The sequence below is a fragment of the Corylus avellana genome, chromosome ca6 (genome assembly GCF_901000735.1).
Source record: "Corylus avellana chromosome ca6, CavTom2PMs-1.0".
Classification (NCBI taxonomy): Eukaryota; Viridiplantae; Streptophyta; class Magnoliopsida; order Fagales; family Betulaceae; genus Corylus; species Corylus avellana.
Window position 1 is genome coordinate 3,690,319 of NC_081546.1, and position 21,051 is coordinate 3,711,369.

The 21,051-nt window shown below is 34.3% G+C and overlaps 2 protein-coding genes across 3 annotated transcripts; one reads left to right on the forward strand and one right to left on the reverse strand.

Annotated features, from left to right (window-relative positions):
• Positions 1 to 55: 55 nt before the first annotated feature.
• Positions 56 to 5,434, reverse strand: LOC132184227 (protein LIKE COV 2-like). The gene is made up of 8 exons (XM_059597782.1): positions 5,100 to 5,434; positions 4,858 to 4,910; positions 4,632 to 4,741; positions 3,945 to 4,112; positions 2,716 to 2,813; positions 1,919 to 2,045; positions 394 to 509; positions 56 to 258 (listed from the first exon to the last, which is right to left on the reverse strand). The coding sequence occupies exons 1-7, from the start codon at positions 5,205 to 5,207 to the stop codon at positions 409 to 411; spliced, it is 765 nt and encodes a 254-aa protein (XP_059453765.1). The 5' UTR covers positions 5,208 to 5,434; the 3' UTR covers positions 56 to 258; positions 394 to 408.
• Positions 5,435 to 6,998: 1,564 nt separating this feature from the next.
• Positions 6,999 to 12,956, forward strand: LOC132184063 (ribonucleoside-diphosphate reductase large subunit-like). Of its 2 annotated transcripts, none has more exons than XM_059597546.1 (17): positions 6,999 to 7,573; positions 7,770 to 7,831; positions 7,964 to 8,051; positions 8,464 to 8,727; positions 8,857 to 9,097; positions 9,186 to 9,262; positions 9,452 to 9,622; positions 9,711 to 9,803; positions 9,882 to 10,031; positions 10,123 to 10,209; positions 10,402 to 10,566; positions 10,646 to 10,765; positions 11,306 to 11,508; positions 11,583 to 11,732; positions 11,818 to 11,965; positions 12,149 to 12,235; positions 12,510 to 12,956. In XM_059597546.1, the coding sequence occupies exons 1-17, from the start codon at positions 7,346 to 7,348 to the stop codon at positions 12,606 to 12,608; spliced, it is 2,433 nt and encodes an 810-aa protein (XP_059453529.1). In that variant the 5' UTR covers positions 6,999 to 7,345; the 3' UTR covers positions 12,609 to 12,956. The 2 variants fall into 2 exon arrangements, with proteins under 2 accessions (XP_059453529.1, XP_059453530.1); XM_059597547.1 differs by having other exon boundaries at positions 11,318 to 11,508.
• Positions 12,957 to 21,051: the final 8,095 nt, after the last annotated feature.

Genomic DNA, 21,051 nt, shown 5'->3' on the forward strand with positions numbered 1-21,051 from the left:
ACATTCCCATCCCCTCGCGCGCACACAGAATCAAAATGCCTTTATACCCAAAAAATAAAATAAAGACAGCTGAGAATTTCATTCTACATAATCAGGTGGAAATACAGCATTGGGCGAGTGCGACATACAGATAGAAGACAACAAAATTGCCTATGACCCTATCCCATGAGTCCATATCCAAACATGAGTTTTCTTTTGGAAGAGTGGGTGTATTCTGTTAAGGTATTCTATAAGCAAATAATCCCTTATCATGTAAACCTGGAACAAACATCCAAATTAACCATCACATTACCAAAGAGAATATTTTGATGTATGAATAAACAAAACCAAGGATAACACATTAGCGTCTTTGTACTCTAAACCCAACAAAAGACAAGGTAATTGCAGAATCACCTGTCCTTAATTGCTTTATATTAGTGCGTCCAGAGGATTATCTTTACCCAAAGGAGGAATCCTTTCTATAGAAGAAATCACCTGTGGCATTGTCATTCCGACCGAAATTACGATCTCTGCATTATAGGGGAAAAAGAAACCAATGAAGCCGCAGAATCAATGAATTAGTATTAATTTGCCATAAGCGCTACTGTAAAGATATAGACATGGGAAAATGCCTTTAGACATGAAAATGCATCATTATCCACCTAATCATATATCACCAACAATATCCCAAAAAAAGAAGGGTTAGTGTGAAATCTACTCAGCCATTTGAGACCAAGGAGAAATTAAATGCCATTTTATTAATAGTTACTCTATTTGTCCCCAGGGGCTATTGTCTGGTGTCATGTTAAAAATTTCAAGCTGCCCAGTGCAGGTGCTGGGGACCAACACTGGTTTATAATAAGCCAATTGATATCTTCATAAGTCATTTCCTTAAACCCTCAAAATATTCTTGAATGGTATTACATAACTTTTTTTTTGGATTTTGGTTTGTATTGATCCTTGTCGTTCAAAATTATTTCTCTACCATAGTTCTGCCATTAGTCTCTTCAATCAAAAACCACATTTTGGCAAAAAATAAAAAATAAAAAGAAAAAGTCGTTCATTTTTTTTTTTTGGGCCAAAAAAAAAAAAAGGTAAATGCAAAAAGAATCCACGTTAACTCAATTGGTTTTCTATGAATTACAGACGAGGAATGCTACACTTCCCAAAATATTTCTCCAAATTTTGCTCTTCAAATGATGTGTCACAATCTCATAAGATGGTGACACATTTTTCAAAATAATAGATTACATTGAATTGTGGCACATCATTTGGGGAGCAATTTTTGGAGAAATTTTTTGAGAAATATAGCATTTCTCTATCTTTAATAGCATTAACAATATTTACCAAGAAGAACATCATGGTAATGAGTATGATTTTTTGAAAAAGAAGATAATATAAATAATATCATTAGTTCATGCATGTAAACCATTTTTTAGATAATATCCAAGCAAGGTACTCCATCCAATTTGCTATTAGCTAATATTGTGCTTATTAGCACATAAGCAATTTTAAAGATCATTGGGCACTTCGTTCATAATTCTGATGGTGCTGTTGAAAATAGAAGGATTAATTTCAATGTGCCCTTGGTATAAGATGCCATGACAAAATAGCAGCATTGGGAAAACCCAAAACCTTCCATTTGTAAAGAATGGATTTTGTCATAAGGACAAGAGGCTGACAGAACATAAAGAAATGTAAGAATTTTAAGATAGAAGCATAATCTCTATTGAACTTCCATGTGTAAAGAATGGATTTTGCCATAAGAGTGTAATCTCAAAGGACTCCTTATGGTATCAGTTTGAGACATTTTCTCATGTGCAATAAGAGAGAACACAATTGCTTATTTTGCAAAAAACATTATATACAGGGACATCACTGCTATTAACATGAATACAAAATCAAATGCATGGTAAATGTGGAGAAAGAGAAAACATACCTATTCCTTCCCGAATAGACAAATTTGGCCGTATGATCTCTTCAGAATTGACAAGAAAAATATCACCAATATATAGATGGTTTGTTGGGACGTAAACACTGCATAGCTCCACATCTCCTTCATCCCTCTAGAAACAACCATCAAAAATAAGATCCAAAAAGAACAATTAATCATGACCATTGAATGCAAAAGTACTTGGTTGTTGCAATTAACAGGCTAGGTATGAATAGAGGTACGGGCAAAAATTTAACTATGGCCAATAATAAATTATCAAATGTTTCCGACACCTTCAAAGCATGGCAACTTCTCCAAAACTGTAATCATTGATGAAAATTTCAAACAAGAAACAACTTCTTAATAATGTATTTCTTAGAAGTTTCAATCAACACCAGAGAGCATGTTGATGATAGTTAAATTATTGATTCAAACTCTGACGGATGGTATATTACTGATCGTTAACTTGTCAACTCTTCCTTTTTTTCCTTTTACCCTGTTTTTCCTTCTTTACTTTTTTCCCCATCCTTTGCTTGGCAAGTCGTCACCAGTCATTAAGAGAATTTCAATTCCATATTCATTACTTCCTAATCAAAGGAAAGGGGGGAAGTACTTGCCAACCAATAACCTTTCTAATAAACATATTCATTACTTTTACACTTCCTGTGCTCCCACACACACACACACACCCTTCTAAACACCTCAACCCCACAAGAAGAGAAAGAACTAATGACTGCATTCAAATAGATATCAGGCAATAGAAGTTCCACTAGCTAATATTAGATTGGACGCTGCATTTGTACCTGAAGGATGACAGAGGATGTGATAAAACCAAATGCATATTCACCAACACGAGGATGACGGATGATTGCAACCTCTTTAAAAGCTGTGGTATTTTGATCTGTGGAAAAAAAGAAAGAAACAAATCTTTAACTCTAGCAGCACACTATAAAGTAAAATACTGAATCAGTTCCATATTAGGCTCCTTCCCTACCACATGTTTGAGAAGATAGTATTGTATTAACAAGTGGAAAGAAGTGTCAAGTGTGTTACATTGGCACAAATAACCGTATGCTAATCAGGACTAGGTTTGAGTATAAAGCCCACAAAAGGACATGCATATCTATGGAAAAATAGACTGCTGCCAAGTGAAATAAGTGATGGCATATAAAAGTGTTAATAACTTATGGAAGTGATACAGAGAGAGAGACAAAGTTTTTTTTTTTTAAAACTTTGTGGCCATGTAGTCTGCACAGACACAACCAACCAGCTACATACTTTCTCTGGCTGATCTAAACAAGATCAGAATTTCAAACACTAATCTTTCATTAATATTGAATGGACTTCCGAAAAAGGTCTTTATTTCTTGACGGAAATTCCTTATTGACTGCCAGCAAGAGGTGATGGTCTAGGTCAATAGAATTCTACTACTGGCTTTAGTCACAAACACTTACCCCCCAAGGTTCATAGTGAGTAATCGATACTTCTAGCCAAATCTTGCTTTTGTTATTTATTTATTTATTTATTTCAAAAAAAAAAAAAAAAATTCATGCATCAGTATGGGTGAACTTAGCTAAGAAAAGCATTAATGAGATCCATTGGAACAAAGATAATATGCCATTCACAGTTACATTGACATCAAGGTTAGATGGCATTCGGAGTTTTTGTCCAACCACACAAATTAATCAGTTATCATGCTTATTAGAAGAGCTTAAAATCTATCCAAAAACGTTTCTAGATAAACTTGTCTATATCCAAAATATATAGCTCTTCGATTTTGAGCAATCTTTGAGACCACACTGTAACAGATGAAGGCAAGATCAGAACTAGGTTATTACTTTCTCAACATTTTTGACTCTAATCTTGAGAAAGTAATATTTAACAATTCTTCCCTTGATAGCAATTCAGGATGTGGAAGTTATTGAACATATGGCTGTTGTTACCCTGAGATAATATTGTGTACAGTTTCTAAATTCCAAGAAGAAATTAACCTTCGGTAATAATGGATCTTAAAACCAATGACAGGCATTACCTGGAGAAACAGCAGTACTAATCTGTTTGGAGGCTGAGTAAAGGTGCTTAACAAAGGGCATTCGTTTTATGAACCATTCTCCAATCCAAAAAACAGTGGCACCCACCCATGATGAAGCAAATATACCAACAAAGAATATGCAAATTAGTGATGTCACAAATCCAAGGCCTGCAAGAACAAGAAGTACTCAATCATTATGATGCCATAAGTTAAGATGTTAGATTTGTTACAGCAAGCAAATCATGAACTAGTAAATGAAACAAAGAATATTATCTCACATAATGAAGCAGAAAGGAGATGACCCATACCAGGATCATGGGATTTAAATCATTCTTTCCTAGAATAGGGAAAACCCTTTATCTACCACCCAAGCATAAGTAGAAAATAAAAACTTCCCGGCAGATGAAGAGCACAGAATATTACAGATTAACTAGTATATCATGATTTCAAACGCCCCATAATGAGATTCAATTACTTGAAATACCATATCCAATAACCTACCTCTATTTTATGAAATCTATAACTGGCTCACCGAACATACGGCACTAATATTACTCAGATCATGACTGTAGAACAAAGTGCAAAAAACATTCCCTATTTGGCAAAGTTCTGCAAAATTCATTTTGCTTTTCAAAAAATGCTATTTAAACGAGTTTTCAGATCTCGCCCCACCACTAACCCTCTTACCAAATATGTCAATCCCAAGGCTCTTATATACTGGACTGAAGAAACCATCAAAGAACTGAATAAACCACCATGTGATGAGGAACGTAACCGCCACAGGAAACAGAACCACGCTGCATTTTCAACATTCAAACACCAAATCTTGCTCAGATAGAACCAAAAAAAAAAAACACAAAAAAAAAGGAAAAAAGAAAAGTAAACAAAACATTCGGATATGCACGCTTATTACCATCCAGTCATGAACTTCTTCGAGACCCAACTCTGGAGAACAGCATAGCAAGCCTGAGCAAATATGAGTAACACTTTAATTAAAAAAAGCTTTATAATCAAAATAAATACAAGCTCAGAATGGAACAGTGAATTAGAGTAAGCAAAATCTGAAAAATAGCGTACAAGATCCATTTGAATTGGGGAGTGGGGGGAGTTTATGCTAAAGTGACGGCGGGTGTTAATTTACAAAGGGTAACTGACCTTGCGAGTGGAGGAATTGGGGGAGTGCGGAGGAGACTTTGCGACGTCGTCGTCCGGATCGGACAGTTGATTCAGTGGACTCGACGTGGATTCTTGTTTATCTGCCATTCTTCCGCTTTGGATTGAGCTTGAAGAAATCAGAGAGACTGAAAGTTTGTTATTAACTACCAAGTCTTCTTTCCCTCTTCTCCTGGTTACTGGTAAGACAAAGACTTACACGTAATAAGCGATGATGTTCGTTGGGCTGAAAAGAAGGGAAGGGAACGTGGAAGACCGCCCCTGTTTGGCTGCACAGAAAATTATGAGAGAGACGCGTATTAGGATAATCCTGCCCCGGCTGAAGTGAAGGGTTTCGTTTTCAATGGTTCTTTTTCTGAAGTCAACTCCCAAAAACTGCCTGCATACGCAACCACCACGAGCAGTAATTTGTATTTGTATATTTTGATGGTATTAACGTGACAACTGCTAGTGAATAAAGTGGTAATTTTAAGTTGGTTTAATGAATTTATGGAAAAATACAAATGGGGAAATTATAGAGCTTTATTCCACCATGTTTTCAATATTATTTTGCCAATATCGACCTAGTACGAGAATAATATTAAGAGAACATCAGGAGATCATCTAACATTTTCTTATATCTAAAGTTTTTAATTCGCTCTAAAAAATGGCTAAATTTTGGCAATTTAAATCGAGGGTAAACTTTCTACAAATGGATTGAAAGAATATTATTTTCATTGGAGTCATAAGCGTGCTTGGGTAAGTTATGTAATGCTTATAAAATAATGAAATGCATAAAATATATTAAGCTCAAGATGAGAGTCTACTACATATCATATGAAATGACAAGTAGTACTATTTAGTAAGCTCTCGTACGACTGTCATATAAGAGCTATCCTTGCAACCTCATCAAAACCATTTTTTTGGTTATTTTGGTGAGGCAATTTAACCAAAATAGCATAAATGTCTACTTTTCAGTCTCAATACTTTAACAAAAAAAAGTAGTGAGATGAACAATAATTAAAAAAAGAATAAACAAATCTATGGAAAAAAAAAAATTAAATGGAATAGTAAAAGTGAATTGTTAAAATAGTGAAGCTGTTTGGGTGTTCTAAAAAAGTGAGTTGTTGGTTAGTAAAATTTGGTGAGACGGCTAGGAATGCTCTAACTATGATAGTATGATCGTGAATATTAATCTTTGAATCAACAAGGACTTGTAAAAATAAAAATCATTGGTTGATATTCACTGTTACATTATCATAGTTGTATGATAGTCATAGAAGATTCTACTACATAGAGTATGAAATGACTCGAAAAAGATAGAACCAAATGGAACCCAAAAAAACTAGGTTAAAAATACAAAATTTAGACTTATTTCACCTGGCTTGCTAAGAATCCCACCAAAACACCCTACAATCACTCCTACTCTTTTTTTCTGTTTCTTTTATTTTTTGTTTTTTTACATGCGACAATTCAGTTAGTTTTTAGACCGTAGAGAGACGAAAGGACCATTTTTATACAAGTGGAAAAGTACATGAACTAAATTTGTCATTCTCTTCTTAAAAACCCAAAAAGCTTGTGATAAAGTGATAAATCACAAGGATGAAAATTATATATAATGCTACAAATAATCCAAACCCTTCACAATATGGAGTTAAACCACTACAGCTAGGGGTGTAAGTAAGCTAAGCCGCTCGAGATCAATTTATATAAGTTTGATTTGTGCTTGACTCAATTATTAAATAAACTGTTCGTAAATAGAAATCTTAGCTCGAATATTGAACGAAACAAATTTAGCTTGACTCGGTTAAACTTATGAAAAAATTCGTATAAAGCTCTACTCACTTATACGCCCTTAATTAGTCTAGTGCCTACAAGAGCGGGGAAAGAAGGCCAGGGATGTTTTCCTCACCCCACGTGACACCAACGACCTTGTCCATTTATAACCGCACCCAGCAACTATTAGCGGGAAACTTCAAATTCTAAACCAACTTCAAAAATAAATAAATTAATCTCTGATTCAAATTCAAAGTTCCAAAGCCTTGCTCTTCCTTCCCTTGCACTCTTCATTTTTTCTGAATCTTCCATTGCACTCTTCTTCCTTCCCAAATTTTCACACAACTATTTTTTTATCTATATAAATTCCTTCAGCCCATGTATCCTACGTATTCGACGAAAGTCCCTACTGACCCATCAAACAAATTGCAAAATCCTTTTTCATCCTCAAAGTTCCTCTTTGCGGTTACAAGATGTATGTTGTCAAAAGAGACGGGCGCCAAGAGCCGGTACGCTTCGACAAAATCATGGCCCGGCTAAAAAGGCTGAGTTACGGGCTCAGCGTTGAGCATTGCGACCCGGTTCTTGTCGCGCAGAAGGTCTGTGCTGGACTCTTCAAGGGTATCACCACCACCCAAGTTGATGAGTTGGCTATGGAGACTGCGGCCGCCATGACCACGAACCACCCGGATTATGCTTTGGTTGGTATTTGTGATTAGTTAAGCTATATGGGTTTCTTGAATATTGGAGTATTATGATTAGATTGATAATTATAGATGTGGTTTATGAATTTTACAAGCTCATTTTTCTGTTTGCTGCTGAGTTTGGTACTTGGGCTATAACTGTTTTTGCTTAAATTTTAATATTTTCGTGTGGTTCCTTGAAAATGTGATACAGTTGGCTGCAAGAATCGCAGTTTCGAATCTGCATAAGAATACAAAGAAGTCATTTTCAGAGACGTGAGTGTCCTACACCTGATTTTTGTTTAGTTTGTGTAATTTGATATGACTTATTCCAGTTTTGAAGATTGTTTTGCGTTTGAGCAATGCCATGTAGCGAAGGAAGTGATTTTGTGTGCATGGTTGATGCAGGGTAAAAGTCATGTACAATTATACTGATAAGAGGTCTGGGCAGAAGGCTTCTCTTGTTGCTGATGATGTCCATGAAATAATCATGAAGGTACTTGCACACTGATACAAACCCAAAATGATTCCTCGGCTTTACTCTCAAAGTATAGTCATGACCTGTCTCTTATCAATATTACTCATTGCCATGTAATTTGTAACCGAGTTAGTTTGGTTTCACTGCTTCTTCTTCTTTTTAAATTATTTTAGTATTTTATTACTTTGACAAGTTTCTGAAACTCAACTAAGCATACGTTCTACCTATTTTCACAAGATTCAGTATCATAATTTTTTTGTGACTAAATTGTAATTGCACAGGTGGCCTTTTATATACTCTTTATATTGCAGTAAAAGAGTGAAACCAATAGATGTTTGGATGAAAAGTTCTAAGTATGCTGTTTTCTAAGATCCTCATCTTGTAGCATTGAGGAATATATCTATTGAATTCGATATTTTTTTTGTTTCAGAATGCTGCACGTCTGGACAGTGAGATGATATATCACAGAGATTTTGATTATGATTATTTTGGCTTCAAAACCCTTGAGAGGTCGTATCTTTTAAAGGTCGATGGGAAGGTTTTGGAAAGGCCACAGCACATGTTAATGAGGGTTGCTGTTGGTATCCACAAAGATGACATTGACTCTGTTCTGAAGACATACCATTTGATGTCTCAGCGCTGGTTCACTCATGCCACCCCTACCCTTTTTAGTGCAGGAACTCCACAGCCACAAGTACTATTGTGCAGTTTCAGTTTTCCTTCACTTTTTAATTGTGATGCTCATTTTTTCTGACTACATACTCGTGTCATATCCTTTCTTACTTTCAGTTTTTTCTTTTTCTTTTTCAATATGATTTGGCAGATGAGTAGCTGCTTTCTTGTGTGCATGAAAGATGATAGCATTGAGGGAATATTTGATACCTTGAAGGAGTGTGCTGTTATCAGCAAATCAGCTGGAGGAATTGGTCTCTCTGTTCATAATATCCGTGCAGCAGGTAGCTACATTCGTGGGACAAATGGGACTTCCAATGGCATTGTTCCTTTGCTTCGAGTGTTTAATGACACTGCTCGTTATGTTGATCAAGGGGGAGGCAAGAGAAAGGGTATTTTTGCAAGGCCTTACCAAAACAGTCACTGACACATGGCGGCACACTGTAATTTTAATATGATAAATTTTGTGGCATTTTTCAGGGGCTGTCACTATATATTTGGAGCCATGGCATGCTGATGTCCTTGAGTTTCTAGATCTTAGAAAAAATCATGGAAAGGTACTTTTGGAGGGGTTCAGGAGCTTTATTATTTTCAAACAGATAAAGTACTTCCTTATATTTACAAAAGCATCCTAATTTTGGCCGTGACTAATGTTTGTTTACCCACAATTAATTCCCCCCCTCTCTAACTTATTGTTGTTGTTTTCTTATTTCTTCCTCACAATTATAATTTTACTGTGTTTGCAGGAAGAGCATCGGGCTCGAGATCTTTTTTATGCTCTTTGGATACCTGATCTTTTTATGGAAAGAGTCCGTAGTGATGGGCATTGGTCTTTGTTTTGCCCAAATGAGGCTCCAGGTTTGGCTGATTATTGGGGAGAAGAATTTGAAAAGTTGTACACCCTATATGAAAAGGAGGTAAATTTGATCATTTGCCTTAAAAATACAGCATATAGATGCCTTTGCTTCGGAAGCGACAATTAGATCATTTTTTTTGTGGACTCAGGGAAGGGCAAAGAAGGTCATATCTGCTAGGAAACTCTGGTTTGAAATTTTACATTCCCAGATCGAAACTGGAACTCCTTTTATGCTTTTCAAGGTGCATAACTAACACAGACATCTCATTATTTGACAATATTTTGCTTTGGTTTCTTGATTTTTTTTTTGTCCTCTCCAGGATTCTTGTAATAGGAAAAGTAACCAACAGAATCTGGGCACCATCAAATCCTCAAATCTCTGCACTGAGATTATTGAGTTCTCAAGTCCGACTGAAACTGCAGTTTGCAATTTAGCATCCATTGCTTTACCACGATATGTAAAGGAAAAGGTGGATCTTTCAACTTTCATTTATCGTTCCGAGTAACTTTGTTCCTCTTTCATTAATATGTTAATCAACATGTTTTGCTTGCTTGGCGTAGGGGGCTCCTGTTGAGTCACACTCATCTAAGCTGGTTGGTAGTAGAGATTCGAAGAACCGATATTTTGATTTTGACAAACTTGCAGAGGTTTGTTTTTTAACAAACAAATCCACCCACAAGCCTGTGTCTATCTTAAGTACTCTTGTATTAAAGCTGTATGTGGAAACTTGTATGTGGTTACCCATACTGTATTTCTTGTCTTCATACAAACCGATCAATATATTGTATCTCAGGAATTCAAATTTTAATTTGTTTTTTCTCCATGTGTTTCTCTGACAGGTTACTAGAGTAGTTACTGCAAATCTCAACAAAATAATCGATATAAATTACTACCCCGTTGAAACAGCAAAAAGGTCAAATTTACAAAACAGGCCAATTGGCATTGGGGTTCAGGGTCTTGCTGATACCTTCATCCTACTTGGCATGGCATTTGATTCACAAGAGGTAAAGCTCAAATCTGTCATACTTATTTTGGTCACTTTAAGGTGCTCCACTAGATTTAGTCTGGTGGCTTGTATTGCAGGCCCTGCAGTTGAACAAAGACATATTTGAAACCATATACTACCATGCACTGAAAGCTTCTTCTGAGTTGGCTTCAAAATATGGCCCTTATGAGACGTACCATGGGAGTCCTCTGAGCAAGGTATGTGTTGCTAGTTTATTATATTAATAATGTGTTTGTACAATTCTGCTCCAACACCTTTCCTCATTCCTTGGAAACGAAGGAACCAGGTTGTGTTGAAGTGTGGGGGATGGGTATTTGACTTCTACCCAACCATTTTACATAAGATGTAATGTTGCCAAATTGTTATACCAAGAGGATGTGTGCTGCTATGCTTTTGTGGCGCATATGTTGGCTTAATTCATCCTCATTTGGGCTAAAATGGACAGTTTTACCTGAATGATCCCTCTTTCCTTATAAATAGATTGAAACATTTAGGGAATTGCAGTTCTTTTTGTTAGTTAGGTGGGCATTATGTCTTACTTGAGAAACTGATAATTAGAAAAGTTCTTTTTTGTCAAATTATTTTTTTTCCTCTTATTTCAGTTTATCCTTTAAGATTCTAGCAAATTGCCGATAGCATGGATTTTGCAAACCTTGCTTGAAGCTTTCAATCTATGCATGCGGTGTGCCTGCAGATACCATCTCGAGATATAACAATCTTTCTTTGCTTTCCTTTAGGGAATTCTTCAGGTGGACATGTGGGGTGTAACACCGTCAGATCGATGGGATTGGGCTGCTATTAGGGAAATGATCTCAAAAAATGGAGTAAGAAATTCCCTTCTTGTAGCACCTATGCCCACTGCTACAACCAGCCAAATTCTCGGTAACAATGAGTGTTTTGAGCCTTATACCTCCAATGTATATGCTCGCAGAGTTTTAAGGTATGGTTTTCCTTAATTTACAGCTTCCTCTAAACTCAACCAGTCTCTGCCGCCTAACCCTTTTTTCCTCTCAGTGGTGAATTTATTGTAGTGAACAAACACCTCCTTCATGATCTAACAGAAATGGGTCTTTGGTCTCATGCTCTTAAGAACAAGATAATATATGAGAATGGCTCGGTTTTGAAGATTCCTGAGATTCCTGAGGAACTGAAAGCTATTTACAAGTATTAATATTTTCTTTTTGTTTATGCTTTTAACTTTGCTAAAATCTTGATCTGATGCTAAGGAAGTATCGCTTCATAATATCAGGACTGTGTGGGAAATTAAGCAAAAGACATTGGTTAACATGGCTGTTGATCGTGGATGCTACATTGATCAGAGTCAGAGTCTGAATATTTACATGGACCAACCAGATACTGGGAAGCTAACTTCCCTGCATTTTTATGCTTGGTCTAAGGTATCAACTCTTACGCAATGTTTGTAAGTCAAATTGAATGCATCTCTCATGGTCTTACAAATCGGCCCTAATTTAGCAATTCTAGTTTCCCCCCATTTTCATCCTTAGATGGGCAGTGTTTATAACCATTGATTATTTAATTTATTACTATTTACTATTATTTTATTTTTCCACACATGCAAGGGTCTAAAAACGGGAATGTATTATCTGAGAACACGTGCAGCAGCTGATGCTATCAAATTCACTGTTGATACCTCTGCCCTCAACAATGTAATTTATACTTATGTTGATTATCAAAGTAGGGATGATCCGTCATCTGGAATGGGGTCATCACAAGAAAAGAAGTCATCACCAGTTGGAAGTAATAAACTGAAACAACTGTCGCATGGCATGATATTCTTATAACCTATAGTGATGGCTCCATTTATTGTGGTGGTTCCATTCCAGAGATGGAGATATATTGGTAGTAGAAAGGAATTTCCTTCATGGCACTTCCAGCATTGCCCTTTTATTTGACTCTTCTACTTTTAATGTGGTGAAACAGGAGAATGCTAAAAGGGTGGACGATGATAGTAAGGCTGAGATTGCTCAGGTAGTGTGTTCATTGCAGAATCGAGAAGAGTGCATGGCTTGTGGGAGTTAAAGTTGTCTTGTAACAAATATTTGAATAATGTTCTTTCTGATGAGAAGTGGGGGCAATGCTTTTTGGCAATGATCTTGGCACAAAGTATAAATGAAGAAGTTTTTTAATGGGGCAAGAGTGGAGTGTAGTTAGAAGTTTTTGCTGCCTTTTTTGAACTGTTAACTGGCTCCTGTGAATTTGCAGTTATCTCTCTCTTTGTAGCACAGAAGTCTTTTCTAGTAGGGTTTAGAATTTGAGAACTGCAAGAACTATGAATGTATATGGAAGGCATTTGCCAAAAGGTGCATATGAAAGACATGTTCCATATTTCTGATAGTTGCCAAGAGACCACGATTGATTTCTCTTTCTCTTTTCTTGTTGGATGCTCGTGTTCCTGACTTGGGGAAACCATAAGGCCAACTCTATTTTTGTTTTTCAGATTCTTATGGTTCTTGTTGACGGACCGTGGACCTTTGTTTTTTTCTATTGGGCTCTGAGTGAAATTATTGGATTGGTCGGAGGTGGAGGATTCCAAGGAGGCACCTTATTCTTTTGAGATTTGACTAACTTTCATGAGAAAGAGAGTGAAATTAAATTTAGACCGTTAGAAAAACTATAACACATATGTTATAGTTCTTTTTACGACACCTAATCCAAATCCATTATTTTGCATCAAATGGCTTGTGCTAGAATTGCAATATGTTTTACTAAATTGGATGGTCCTTATGTTCCCAACGGGCACTAACAATAACCCTACCCCTAGCTAGTTCTCACCAACTAATTCTCGTCAATTCCCTGATGTATTATAAACCCCGACCCTAATTTCCTGAACACTAGAAAATCTCCCTTTGACATCCTACATCAAAGTTACAGCAGTTTTTAGGTAATATATATTGTAAATGAATTGAGCTTCTTTTTATTGCCCTATATATGAGTTTTCCTAGTAAATCCATAACCTTGATAAGGGCTTTCGAATTTGAAGGATGAGAAGGTCTTGGCAAAGGCCACAAAGGCATGATACTATTCCTCACTTTTTAATTTTCTCAATATTTTTACTTTTTACATTACTTCTTCAGTATCTTTTAACTGGCTCATGTGAATTTGCAATTATTTCTTTGTAGCACTTAAGTCTTTTCTAGTAGGGTTTAGAATTTGAGAACCGCAAGAACTATGAATGTATATGGTGTTAAACTACCATTCATCCCAAAAGCTTAAGGAAGAGGTAAATTTAATCACTTAACCATTATTTTAACACTCTCCCTCACGTGTGGGCTCAAACTTATTTTTAATAGGTAAGGCCCAACACATTAAATATTTAATTGAAATGGGAGGTGAATTGACGGAGTCAATGTTCGATCTTAGGACTTTTGGCTCTGATACCATGTTAAATCACCAGTTGTACCAAAAGCTTAAGCTGATAGGAAGAGGTAAATTTAATTACTTAACCATTACTTTAACATATGGAAGGCATTTGCCAAAAGGTACATATCACTTTTTATTACTATTCAAATAAAAAAAAATCACTACAAAACAAAATTTTTTCATTTTTTTATTTTTTCATACCAAACATTCTTACTTTTTTTTTCATATCAATCAATTTTGCTACAGTTACGTACACTAAAACCCAAAAGCCTTTTTCCAAACAGAGCCGTGATTCGCTCACCAACCAAAAGAATGAGGTCAAATTTGAATCTGTACATTGGTTTTGAAAGTTAATGCTCATTACAGTGACCTGTCATTCGAGTTAGGACAAAATTGCAAGACTTAAAAACTCTCTTGACTCCATCAAATTGGAGCTACTTGCAATCTTGGTTGACAGAGTCTTTGGTTATTATTCATCAGACCTTTATTAGGTTGAGTTAATGCTTAGATACTGCAATGACAGATAAGAGGATGAGTATTAAACATGGGAGAAAGATTTGTTGCTCAACTTGTGGAGAATGAGTTGATATTGATAGGAAAATGAGTTGATGTCGATGGGTTTGGTACAATCACTTCTCATGCTTTCGGCTTGGAGCCAAGTCATGTAAACATGTGTGGATTAGTGGATCATCTGTAATAGGCTCATCAATATCTTACTTCCAAGTACAAGTACAAGTAATCCCTTGGAATCTTTTAGAAATTAATTTAATTCAATATATATTAAAGCACTTTTTTTTTTCTTTTTTTTTAATTTCAACGTAACTATAGTAACACGTTACCAGTCGAGGAACTTAAACAAGCCTACAATATAAGAAATCCGAAAAACGGGAGGAGCATAACCTGATTCTAACCTCAATTGAAATGAGTATTTTTTTTTTATATTTTTTATTTCACTTGAAATTGAAATGTGCCTATTCGGACTTAAAAAGGCATAACGATAAAAAAGAAAAAAAAAAAGTAAACAATGATTAATGGGTAAAGTCTAATTTCCTTAACACCCCAAATGAGAATAGAATACTTCTCTTACTACTAAAGCGTGATTGTCATTGAGTGATGGAGCCCCACATGCACTACATCGTTATCCAAACACGTCAAAGCCTTTTGGGATTTGTCACTTGAAACTTTTTTCTGCATTGCTCTTGCAATATTTGTACTCTTAGGTTATGTTTAGGTGTACGAAGAATTTGTTTATTTGAAGAAAAAAGTATTTGTTTGGTAAAAAAAATTAAAAGTATTTTTAAGGGTTTAAAAATAGTCAGAACGTATTTTTGGTAAAAGTTTTATTTTTAAGCTTTTGTCAAAAAACGCCATTTGATTTAAAAATTCTATTTCTCAAACATAATTCTAAACATCTTGAGAACTTAAATTTTTTATAAATTAAATTGTAAAAATTTGTATAATTCAAAAAGTTATGTATATTTTGAGTACGTGAAAAACTCATACTATTAAAAGAACTGTTTGCCGAAAATATCGGGATAAATAACTTCCTATCAAGCGATTGAATGGACAAAATTTTCTTCCGATCTAATCTATCATTGTCATTATTTTATTAATTATTATGATTGTTTAGATCATGCGCAAGTCTAATTAGTTTGTTGCTTTTGGAAAGCATAAAAATTACTTACTAATTAGTAATTTGGGGGTAAAGTGGCCTTTGTTTTTATGCCATGATCCTGTTCCTACTGGCTTTGAATTGTCATGTAAAAGTGAAAACCACAGTCGACATTTTCAGTTTCGTGGAAATCTCCTGTCGCTCCTTTATGCCTGTTGTGTTGGTCCATGGAAATGATGTATTTATACTCTTTTTCTAGACGTTCAATGAACTCATCTTTGGTCTAAATAATTAAATGCATTGTTTTCCTTTTCATAATTCTTTGGTTTTATAGCTTGGAAATTTTTTATGTGACCAAAGAATATTCAAATTCTGTCTAATGCCTGTGTTGGAAAAATAAGGAGAACGAGTAGATTTATTCAAGATTTCTACAAACAATCAAAGGATTGTAGGAAGTATTAGCACATGATAATAGAAATAAAATCAATCCACCCACTTGCTAAAAAAATATGTTGGACTTGGCTCGTTTGACAACGTTTTTTTAGAATGTTTCAAAAACATTAAATGCAAACACAAAGCACTCGAAACTATTTGTACCTCTACGTGACATCATAACACATTTTTAATCAAAAAGAAAGCAAAAGCCGGGATATAAAAAGTTTTAGATGAAAGTTGATCGATACTTTGGTATTTAGGTATTTATTTAAGATGAGCGTAGAATAATTTCATCTTATTGCTGTGTTCTTTGCCCATGGTTTCTTAAGGTTGAAGATTCACATAACCATCTTGAATCTGCTGGTTCTGTTTTCTTTGTACAAGTACTTTTGTTTTCCAACGGATTGCCGGATTGGACTTTGAAGCACATGGTTGAACCATTTTTTCTAGCTCCTTTCAACGTTGGATTAAAGTTGGTCGTCGAAAGTTTGTCGTGAGAGTTATTTCTTTTTCTAATGGAATAGTCACTCTACTTATCAAACAATCCAATTTATTTATTCTTTATTCTTTAACTCATAATCTTGGGCTAAGGTAGGTTAGCTGGGTTCTACCTAATTATCTCCTTTTATGTAATTTGAAAAGTCCTAGTCCACTCGGCTTACACCTAGGCTTTAAAGAGTGTACGTTAAATACCTCGGTACTCACAAATAAATAAGAGAATAGAATCCATTTTATTTGATTAGTTATTCTTCTGCACGTAGTTAAATAAACTTTAAAATTAGACCATATCACCATAAGATATATGGTTGTCTTAATGTTATTTATTTATTTATTTTAACTAGAAACCCAAGGATTTTTTTTTTCTTTTTTTTTTTTAAACCCAAGGACTAGTGGTGGGTGGCCTACTACGAAGTGAGCAAACTAGAAGATTTGTGATTAATTAGAAAGCCGAGGAAAAACTATAATATTTAATGTGAATAGAAACCCCATGACTTGTTGTTGGTAGCCTACTAACAAGGCTGCCTTAATTTCTAGATGCAGCTTAGAGCAGGCAACTTTTTTCTGATAATTAATTGTATCTCTAAAAGAGGTCCACAGCTCATCTTGTAGTTGGATTCTATGCCTGGCTGATTGAATGTATCTACCTACAACTCTTTAAATCTTAATGAACTTATCTTAACTTATTTATTACAAGTTAAATTGGCTATTTATAATTATGAGTGGCCATTTGAATATAATAACAACAATAATGATGATGACGACCATACCATACAAACTGATCCTCTGGTTAGGATTTAAAATTGGTATATTTAACGGTGTGTATGAAATCATATTTACCGTTAGATGTACCAACTTTAAATTATGACTATAAAATTGGTTCAATTAATTTCATTTAAAATGAAGATGATCCTTCTCACATATAGGACTATTAGAAATAGAGTTCATTTAAAGGCAAGAATCAACACAAACAATTTAGGATAAATTATATTTACCCCTCAATCTACTAACTAATTTATAACGTTTCTCTCACTCTTTCAATTTTTGAAATGCCTCATCCAATGATCTACCATTAGGGTTACCACGTCCCTAACCACGTCCCTAATCAGCTAGAAAATTCTATTAACTCACAAGGCGAATGCAAATAATTTATAATTTAAATTGTTAATAATTCAAATAATAAAATTACCAAAAATCTCTATCCGAACAAGATTTTGCCATGGGATATGATCTGACCGAAAGTCTTTACACTTCAACGCCCATAATCATTATTGGGGATATGTAAGATGAGTGGTAAAAGTATCCAACGCCAGAATATCAGTGATAAAAGTAGTACAGCAGATTTAGGCTTATCAAGTTGCTTTACTCAAAGCTTCCCATGGAGGTCGCATCTAATTTAGGTTAATTAGTTGTGCTTAATTACTCAAATAATGCCTATAATTGGTGCTTCTTTCAATACATTTATGATCAATTACAATAATTCTCATCTGCATTTTGGTCCCAACTTTTTTTCTAATTGATTGCACCGAAAATCTAGCCTGGGGGGATGTTAGATTTTATTTAAATTAATTAACTAAAATTATTTATTGTCTGAGATTTTAAATAGCCACGAAAGAGAGAAGAGGGCTAGCTGCCTAACGGTGACACATAAGTGTACTGGCTTTTGGCGCTATAATGTATACATACACATCAAAGTTAATCTAACTGTTGGAGGTGGAGTGTGTTAAATAGCCCATTCAGGTGGGTGGGAATAGTTTCTAAGATGTAGTTTAATTGGTTAGGACCACGTCTCATAAAGCGGAAATTACTAGTTCGAATCCCTCTCTCTGCTATTGTGAGGACATATATATATATATATATATATATATAAAAAAAAAAAAAAAAAGGGTGGGTGGGAATAGTGGACCATGAATCAATTTGGACCATTGAGATGAATTGATTAACATTATAGATATGTCCTTATTAGTTATTCCCAAAAACACATCTTTTTGGCTTGTTCCTGGACAACGAATATTATCTTTGAGAGTTGTATGTTTTGATGTTTTATGTAATTTCTAAGAGTTGCATGAGTTGATATTTTATTAATGAAAGCATAAGAATTCACTTAAAAAAAAAAAAAAAAAAAATCTTTTTTCTATTCCATACAATTTTTTGTGTTCTTCTCATTCTATGGGTATTTTTTCAGTTACTCTAAATGCTACTTTAGAGTAATTTTCGGGCTTCTTTGTATCGTAAGAAGAATTGTGCCTAATATTCTTAGCACTATATAAAATTAACGAAATAAGTTATAAAAAAAATTATGATTGTGACCCGGCCGTAAAGTCCTTATAAAATTGTCTTCATACTTTTCCCCTAAGAGAGAGAGAGAGAAAGGTGGGGGGAATCAACATGGCCAATTGAGTATTTCAATCTTATCTGTACTAACTTTTCGTATCACGTGGCTTTACAGATCTAACGATAATTTCTTATTTATAAGAAGACAAAAAAAAAAAAGAAAAAAAAAAAAGGAAAATATATAGCACATCTTCCTTTAAAGTGACACTATGGCTTTTTTTTTTTTTTTTTTTTAGAGAGAGAGACACAATATGGCATCTTAGTTCAAAATCAAGCCACTTTCCGCTTTTAAATTACTATTTTTAGTGTATAAATTAGAGATAAGGTACGAAGTACGTACGGAATGTGGACCATTAAGTCAAGCGTGCCAAGCTGATGATCTTTCTCCTCTTATCATATTTCAAATCAAAACCAGAACTAGAATATTGGCCCACTTCAGAAGATAAAACCCATATCATTAATTTATTATCAAGTATAAACTAAAATAAGAAAGCTTTCCAAAAGAAGTGTTTTTTTTTTTCTTCCTTATTTTAATTTTCAAACAAATAGACTTTTTCCTCAAAAAAAAAAAAAAAAAAAAAAATGTAGAAAGTAATGGTGTGTTGGGTTTCAACTTTCAACATCCCTCATTTAATTCTCTATCAATATTATTAAGCAATATTCTCAAAGGGGTTGGCATGCAGCCACGTTTTTTGGGCCGTATCCATAAAGTCATGAACATATGCAGCTTTTTTGGATTTTTGTCCTTTGAAATCTTCTCAACTTTGAATCTGATCTCCTTCAGTCGCCACCAACCCACATGCCCAAATCCCATCTCCATTTTATCTTTTAATTTTCGAATAATCTATACTTTGACTGGGATTCTGGGAATATAAATAAATTAATATATCATTCATATAAATATTTTAGTAGACTGAAATTCTTTGTTTGTGTATTTTTCTCCTTTCATTAATTTGTTTTTATCATCTGATAAATATCTCATGTCACAGTTTGGAACACAAAAAGAGCAGAAATACTTAATTTAGAAGATGGTGATATGAATTGAGGTTGGGTCCCAGAAAAAAAAACAAACAACAAAAAAGGAGCATGTTTTGGTCGACAATAGCTGCCACTTCCCACTTTCCTTGAAGGTGTGGAAATGATCAAAGCTAATCTATTACTGCAGCCTTATAATAACTGAGATTTGAAGAAAAAGAAAAAAAAAAAATTGCCATAAGAACTGTGGATGATGTGACTGGGGGATTCAAGTCTCTTTGATTGCAAATCTAATTTTGTCTTTATCTATTGGATAGGTTTTCTTTAAATTGTGCAGGATAAATTTATATGGGTGAAGATATTAAGATAAATAGGCCGGGGTGCTTAAATTTTTTTTTTATTATTAAAATATTAAAAAAAAAAAATTGCTGCATGGCATTCTTAGCACGCGCGTGCTCTAAATCACGGCTCAATTTATATACATGGTTTTTTTTTTTTTTTTTTAATACTATTACTATAGTAGGAGGAAATTCTATTTAAATTTGGGACTGCGCGTATAGCGGAGATGGAAAAAAATATGAAAATCATTGTGTAATTGAAAAGGTTTTAAATTAGGAACGTGATTTGCCAAAATATGCTACAGATTTAAAAATTAATTGGGACGGTGACATTCAAAGAATTAAACAAATCATATATTAGATTTAGATGAAAGAAATTTCTCATTGTATTTATGATTTTGTTTTGGTAGAGCAACATTCTCTATTTTTATGAAATAAATAAAGAAGCATTGTTATTAGAAACAAAAGAAAAAGAAAATAGATGCATAACAATTTTATAGACACTCAGTTTGAAGAAAAAGTCATGGAACGAGTTGCTTAGCAACATGAACTTTCTTTTAAAGAAAATTTGCTTTGATAACTCGAAGGGAATATGATCATCTCAATTTCATGTAAATGAAATGGAAAAGAGTTATTTCATAGTCAAGATTTTATTTTGTTGCATCTAATGGTAAATATGTTGTCACGTTATTTAGAAATTTTAAATAACGTGACAGTATATACATTGTTAAATGTAACAAAATAAAATCTTGACCATAAAATGATTCATCGATCTATTTTACTCGACATTGAGAGGATCCTTGACCAACTTGAAATCGCAAATGGTTAAAATTGCACTTAAATTATGTAGAACACTTAGAATCCAAAACTCAATGAGTTACATGTGTCTGAGCCTATACTCGACAGGGTG

What these genes read in the sequence shown, in the direction of transcription:
- LOC132184227 (XM_059597782.1), bottom strand. Translation starts at nt 5,207, where the DNA reads ATGGCAGATAAACAAGAATCCACGTCGAGTCCACTGAATCAACTGTCC. An exon ending in CATCCTCTGTCATCCTTCAG is followed by an intron (nt 2,046 to 2,715) that starts GTACAAATGCAG and finishes GGTTGTTTCTAG; the next exon opens with AGGGATGAAGGAGATGTGGA. An exon ending in GTCTATTCGGGAAGGAATAG is followed by an intron (nt 510 to 1,918) that starts GTATGTTTTCTC and finishes CCTATAATGCAG; the next exon opens with AGATCGTAATTTCGGTCGGA.
- LOC132184063 (XM_059597546.1), top strand. Translation starts at nt 7,346, where the DNA reads ATGTATGTTGTCAAAAGAGACGGGCGCCAAGAGCCGGTACGCTTCGAC. An exon ending in ATGGGAGTCCTCTGAGCAAG is followed by an intron (nt 10,766 to 11,305) that starts GTATGTGTTGCT and finishes GCTTTCCTTTAG; the next exon opens with GGAATTCTTCAGGTGGACAT. An exon ending in GAACTGAAAGCTATTTACAA is followed by an intron (nt 11,733 to 11,817) that starts GTATTAATATTT and finishes TCATAATATCAG; the next exon opens with GACTGTGTGGGAAATTAAGC.